The sequence below is a fragment of the Pogona vitticeps genome, chromosome 3 (genome assembly GCF_051106095.1).
Source record: "Pogona vitticeps strain Pit_001003342236 chromosome 3, PviZW2.1, whole genome shotgun sequence".
NCBI classification, from domain to species: Eukaryota; Metazoa; Chordata; class Lepidosauria; order Squamata; family Agamidae; genus Pogona; species Pogona vitticeps.
The window spans coordinates 246,038,271-246,045,552 of record NC_135785.1 but is presented as its reverse complement, the minus strand read 5'-3'; the positions used below and the strand labels follow the sequence as shown (position 1 = coordinate 246,045,552).

Below are 7,282 nucleotides of genomic sequence, written 5' to 3'. Positions count from 1 at the left end.
AGGAACAGAAGTAATGACACATTATCTTGTGAAGAAACTGTTGTGAAGAAACATCTTGAAATGGATGAAGATGCTTGGATAGAAGCTAATGTGGGTAATTGGAACCTGCTTTACTTACCTGGAGCCCAGTTATGTTTTCTTCTTAAGCCAGTTGTTGTTTTATATTCCAGCAAACTCAATAAATCCCTTTCTTGGATAAATATATGTTAGATAAAGATAACTGTGTTTTGTAGTGTTTATCATATTTAAAATGAACAAAGAGACCCTTACTTCTATGTGCTGATGAAATGAAAGAGTTCCAGAACTTTCCAACAGAAGTTAGGGTTGTTTATTTTTAAGGCCCTCACATATACATTCAAAGCATGCATGTTTACTAATTATGGGAAGGAGAGATGGCCTTTTTCAGGGAAACAGAATTTAACTAAAACATATGGCTTTCTGTAAGAATGGAGAACTACAACATCATTTTTAGATTTTGAAAATAATTACATATTTGCAAAATGCCTGTGTTGAGTAAACATTTAACATAAACTAAAAAAGTGCAGAATGCTTGGGATAAAATAATCTGAAAAATCACCATATTAATCAAGTTGTAGTTTTGGAAGAGATAGCCTTGTTAGTCTGTACAACCATATCAGGCAAAATCCAAAGAAACGAAATAAAACAAAATAAGGCAAAAACACGTGGAACCTTAAAGACTAACTATTATATTTTAATGTGAGCTATCGTGGGCACATCCACTTCATCAGACATTTGGAAACTGATACATTTAAATCAAAATATAGTGTTTTTTATGATTTGTATTTGATATCTGTGACTAAAATGTAAAGCATTCATAACTAAGATTCTTTGTTAAACCATACATTTTAATTTCAGTATGGTAAATAAAAAGCGGGCTTGTCTCCCATGGAGGCCTCAGGATTAAATGTTCAGGAGGAATGTCTCATGTGATACACTTGTCTGATTCGTGCTGTGTGTAAATTTACTCTGAACTAAAGTACTAAAACTTCATCATCTAGGGGTAGAATAAAGGAATTAGAAAACTCAGCTGTATCTCCCTATTGCTATTATGGTTCATCTACAGCAGAAGAACCTCACGTCATTAAGGGCTGTGTCATCATCCCTCCCTTGGGGGCCTTCCACTTTTGTCTGGATCCCACATATGGCTCCAGAAGAGCAGCGACTGCTCCATGTACCAAAATTACCCCAGTGATTTCCATGGCCCGTAAGTCTAGTTCTCTCTTCACAGGTGAACTGGATATTGTTGGCTGCTGTGTCGTCACCATCCCCTTGAAATCCTTCCACTCTCAGTGAGTAGGAGATCAGGTTCCCTTTGGGGCAATACTGAACTGCTGTCCAATACCCCCAGCTGCCAAAGAAATCAAGAACACCAAATGTCAGTTTCCTACCAGAGAATAGTCTGGTTCACCATCATCATTTCATAAGAAAGCCTATCTACCTTGTGATAAGACTCACTGGCTAAGTTTGGATGTAATGCTAAGCTGTCTTACATGTAGGCATCTTTCAGTCTCGAGAGACTATGGTAACGTGCTCTGAATAGAGGTCTTGTTACAGCATCTAGTGTGGCTGAGAAGGCCAATTCAAGAGTGACAATCCCTTCCACACTGAAGACAAATACAATCTGTCCCCTGTCCAGCTCCCTGATTATGCTGGCTTGGGGATGGCCTCTTTGCCTCAGCCTGCTGGACAAGGGTCTCTTCAAAATGGGAGAGGCCATGATGCACCACCTGCCTCCAGGCTAAATGCTCAGATGTCAAGGTCTCCCATTTGTTGAGGTCCATTCCTAAGGCCTTCAGATCCCTCTTGCAGATATCCTTGTATCGCAGCTGTGGTCTCCCTCTGGGGCGATTTCCCTGCACTAATTCTCCATAAAGGAGATCTTTTGGAATCCAACCTTCAGCCATTCTCACGACACGCCCAAGCCAATGTAACCAAGCTTCAGCAAGACTTTGGCCTCTTCACTTCCCCTCCACTCTGTTCTATCCACACAACTGAGAGAAGGAAATCTGAAGATCTGCTTCTACTTTTCCTTTTCCACTGGTTTCTGCATCATCCAAACTGGGAATTTAAGCAAGCTAACTTCAGAAACCACAGCACAAAGCTGACTTGGTCTGAAACTGATAAAGGTGGTGTTCTCCCCATGTTGGCTTTTCAGATGAAACAACAAGGCAGGATTAAGTAAAAGGTACCAAACTCAGCCAAATGTTGCTGCCAGTAGAGCTGCCATATAAAGACCACTTTTCATCCTCCCCTTCCTGAAGGAAAGGAGATGCTCTGCCTTGCCCAGCTGTGGGGTTGTGCCATGCAGGTCACTCTGGCAAGCCTCAGGGACTGCAGCTTCAATAACTTCAAAATGTCGATGACAGTTTGCCACACATAGCTTTGGGGGCGGCAATGTACCCTCTCTGTACCAGGAAAATCCCCACCCCTGTGCTATACTTGCTGCATTGCCTGAAAATTAGAGCAAAACTGTTTGTTTTGCCATTATGGGTGTTTTGAAAGAGGTAAGAATGCCAGGTCAGTTCTTGACAGTATAATGATGCCGTAAGTAAACCAGAACAAAGACTCTTGTTATATTTGTACCTATGAGTTAGATACTAGTGGGTATGAAACTACTTAATATCACTTTAACATTGCTCAACACTGGGGCCTGAGGAGGTTCTGAGGAAATTCACTGGTTACAGTAAAAGATTATAAAGAGGCCTCAAAGATGCAAAAATGTTAGTGGGACTCAACACATTTTGAAGTAGCACGGTTTTCTGAGGTAACAGAACCATTTTTTGTTGGCAGATGTGGAACTCATTTCCTCATTTCACCTTCACAGCCCTCTAGGGAAGGGGGTATAAGCTACTTCCTGCCTTCAGAATTGCTTATTTCTTCACAATGGAAGGCACTGTTTCTCTCTTCTAGCCTCTTCTCACTGAAATATGCTATTCTTTGAGGAAAATCTGGGTTTTCCCCCCTCACACTTTGACTGTCTCTTACTTCCATCTTTAGTTCCATCAAGCATGCCAGCATCAAAGTATTTGGGAGGAAGAAAGGACTCACTAGCCCTTAGCTGCTGTCACCCCTCTTTTGTCCTTGCTACTCCTTTATTGCTTTCTTCCTGTGAGTCTAAAGTAGTGGTTCTAAACTATGGGTAAACCAGATGTTCTTGGACTACAGTTCCCAGAAGGCTGAGCTAGCCAGGAATTCTGGGAGATATAGTCCAAGAACACCTGGGTTACCCAAGACTGAGGACCACTGGTCTAAAGCAAATGAACGCTAAGCAGAAAACAGCAAAAGGAAGCCTTGCTCCCACTACTCTTCCTTCCCTCCATAAATGGTAATGGAGGGGGAAAAGTGCTGTCCCTGGCCCTCTTTTGGCCACACACAAACTCTCCCTACCCCACCCATCACCACGGCTCCTACCACTCCTGCCACTCACCTTGGACACAAAGGGTGGTCAGGTACTGTGGCCAGTTTCATTGGCTTCACAAAGCAGTCAATACGACTCTGTACAGAATTGTTCAGCAGCAACTCCCTGGCTCCCTCAAAACTAAACATTTGGGACTGGCTGGCTTCAGAGAGGCATTGTAGGAGTGGCATAATTGGCCACTATTCACCCTACTGCTTAATCTGGCCACCTAACCTCAGGTAGGACCAGCACTTTTTCACTTCTCTGTTACTTCACCAGGAGAGCAAGCAATCTGTCTGTCTGTCTATCTAGCTATCTGGACTACAGCTTTCCAAATCCCCAATCCAGTGTGGGCAATGGGTTTCTGAAGATTTAGCCCAAATGGTTTTTAAAGCCTGGCCTAACTAAGTGCCCAGAAAAACTTACACTTGACAACAGATGTCTCTCCTGTGATCAGACGGATCTTATGACGCTGTGTTAGATGCCAGGAGAAGCCAAGAGGGTGGCACCCTTGGAAAGCTTAGAATAAGCCAAGTGATTGTTGATGTTGTCTTTGGCCAACTCTGATTTAACCTAGCATAAAATAGTTCACCCCACCCCCTTCAATCTCCCCCCTCCCCAAAACAGAGGATGAGAAAAATCTACTCACAGCCCAATTGTTGAATGAATTATTGTACCATCAGTGCAATGCAAGCGGATTCCATTCAGGGATGTATCATCCTGCCTAACCCCAACACCTTGAGGTGTCTCTACCTGGTGGGAGAAACAATAAAGAGATAGTATTATAGGTAGAGGTTGCAACACAGCTCACACTTATACATGAGCAAGTGACACTAGAGTTGATCCAGGCCACATTTAGTCCTGTTAAAATAAATGTGAAAAGTAGGAATGAATAATGACCTCTGATTTGGACCCAGATTTGGTGTGTTTGAAAATGGCCCACTTCTACCTTCTCAGAATTAGAGTTAGTATGTTTTACCTTGGATTGCAAATCTGAGTATAATTTCAGAAATCCAAACGTCCACACTTTCCATTGCCTAGCAATAACATAATAATCATGTGCTGTCAAATCAGTTCTGACTTGTGTTCTCTTCTGAAGAATTGGATGGAATTGGCAGAGGAAGAAGCCCCTTGGGAGAAGTTTATGCCTTTAGAATTTCAAACAAACAGATGCAAGGGTGGCTGCCCTATATGCCCTTAAATTTTAGTTTATTTTTTTAATGACACCAATAACTTTTTAAAACATTCTAAGCAGAACTGGAAAAAAAAGAATGGCTAAGCACAGTTGACCCCTCTGATGGCATAAATGCTGCTACATTTCTGATGAACAGGTGTAGAGATTTTTGTGCAAGAACATATTTTTCATTTGGAGGGTATCCAGAAGAAGAGATGCCTAATTTCCATATGTTCCCTGTGGAACATTGTTCTAAAAATGAGCTGAGATACTGTACTTCAAAACCAGTTTATGGCTTTTAAAATAATGAAGGCTAGTGGAATATGGGGGGGGGCACGTTGAAAACTTACAAATTGGCCAGAATCTGATTGAATAATTATGCAAGCATAAGTGCAACAGCATAACTTGAAATGGCAAATACCCACTAATTTATGAGGCCCTGAATTAATTTCTAGTCACACACTGGTTGCGTGACTCAGCATGCAACTAGGAATTCAACTGGGGACTCCTTCATTAGTTCCTAATTGCCTCTCCAAGTTATACCATTAGACTTACACAGTGTAAATATCTGACTGGATTTTGGCCGATGTCTTTTGATTAGTTGCAGCAGGAAACCGCCATCTGGAATCATCCAAACTTGATGATTCTCACTTCAACTGCCTACAATTAAAAAGGAGAGAGAAAAATACAGCCCTGATAGTACATCAAATGCAACACTTTTCTTTATGAATTGCAGTTCCATCCCACCTTCCCTCTAGTGTCCTAAAAGTAATCTTCATAGTTTTTTCCATCATCACCCTATTTTATTCCTACAACAGTACTGTAGAGTAGATTAACTTGAGAGAGAATAACTGGTCCAGAGTCACGTTTTGTACCCAAGTGTGCATTTGAACTTAATTCTCCCCTGTTGTAGTTTGACACTCTTAACCACTGCACTACACTGCCTCTCACAGCAAGCTGGCTTTTACTGATAAACCTTTTGTTCAGTTGGCTACGGTCTGTCTCCAGGATCTCAAAGCAAAATCTCTCCTGATCTGGGAACACAGTCCAGGGTCTCTTGAATACACTTAAACCAGCCACTGAATATGAGCCCCTTCTCTTTCTACCTGCTCCTTTACCACATTACGGATCCCCTTTACTGCTCTTTTTTCCTCAGTTCCACAGGGTTGCTCAGGATCTCAGTCAGGGACCCACTTCATCAGAAATGAGAGCTGTGCCATTAAATACCATCATTCCCAATCACTGCTAAGATTGGCTGGGACTCATTATGAGGTTACCTCAACGTATCTGGAGAGCATCATTAGGGTATATAAAAAGGAGACACTTACCTTTAGGGAGAAGCCATGAGCATGTCCTCGGGGACAGAATTGGATATCTCCCCAATTACCCCATGGACCTCCATTTGGCACTGTGATGATAGAATTAAAATTTCTGGCTTCTGCTTCCCACAGAGAGCAAGAGAGGAGCAAAAAGAACGCAGTGCTGATAGAGTGCTCCATTGAAAGTCACTTTCTGAAAACCTAGATGCTAAAACTTAACTGAAAGAAGCAGACTTGGAAATTTAGAGTCCCAGGTATTTGAGGTGACTCATAACTCGAAACTAGGAAATGTATGTAGAAAATTACAGACACTGGGGCAATAGTCACAGATTTTCCCCTTATATATACCCACTGTGCCTCAACAATGGCAACATTGTGAAGCAAAAGTTAAGTTCCCTGAAAAACCTCTCAGAGTTTATGAGAATTTGACTTGGCACTGATCCCAACAGAAGTATCCCTAACAAAAATTGACCCTTTCTTTGCCCTCCTGATATTCTGCAACTTTCTTGGCCCTACACATTTTCTGACTATCTCCTTTCAATTAGCTTGCTGAAGAATGTCACATATAGGAAGAAGAGAAAGGCTGTCAACTAATTTGGAAGCTATAGTGAGGGGAAGGCTTGTGCAAAAGGCTTGGGATGAGTCGCAAGTCTTATTTCAGAATTAGACCCCCAGAGAAGAGGTGCGGAACCCAAAACTTTGCCAGATCTGGCCCCTGCCAGCAAAGTAACTCAAAACTTGAATTTCTCACTTGAGGTTGTCACAAAACTATACAGTACAGTACTTAAGGAAACCAAAAGGACTTTGCCTCCACAAAGCAGTCATAAATACAAGAGGTGGAAGATGAACGAAAACGAGGACACCTAAAGACTAGTAGAAACATAGAACTATGAGAAGCTCCTAGTCTAGCAGAACCAAAGAAGGAACAGACCACTCAGGACTAGTAACAAAGTAAGTGTTTTGTTTTTGCAAAGACCGCCTGTGAATGGAAAGAGTATCTTTATCAACAGGTTAATCACAAATTTGCTATTAAAGAACCTAACCTGTTATTCAAGACAATAATTTGAACAGAAGCCTTATTACTTGGGCTTAACCTAAATCACATATCTATTAATTTGTGTTGGCACTAATTGATGGTGGTACCAGTTACATATATGTTGCATTTCAATAGAAGTTACACTACTGTAGATCATACGTAGCTTCAAATTAAAGAGCGATGTGCAGGATGTAAGGCACCCCACTTAATCCTTCTCATGTGAAGGTGTGAGACTCAAACTCGGGAGCAACATGCGTGTCCATTTTTGCGATATACCCCTGGAAGAAGTTTGCATAAGCTTGAAATGTGACTATTTCTCAAGATATCTCTCTTTC

General features: G+C 41.6%; 1 protein-coding gene across 1 annotated transcript; it reads right to left on the bottom strand.

The window, feature by feature from the left end:
* Window positions 1-305: 305 nt before the first annotated feature.
* Window positions 306-6,091, bottom strand: LOC110084092 (vitelline membrane outer layer protein 1). Its single transcript, XM_020803152.3, has 3 exons — window positions 5,921-6,091; window positions 4,068-4,171; window positions 306-1,369 (listed from the first exon to the last, which is right to left on the bottom strand). The coding sequence occupies exons 1-3, from the start codon at window positions 6,089-6,091 to the stop codon at window positions 1,075-1,077; spliced, it is 570 nt and encodes a 189-aa protein (XP_020658811.1). The 3' UTR covers window positions 306-1,074.
* Window positions 6,092-7,282: the final 1,191 nt, after the last annotated feature.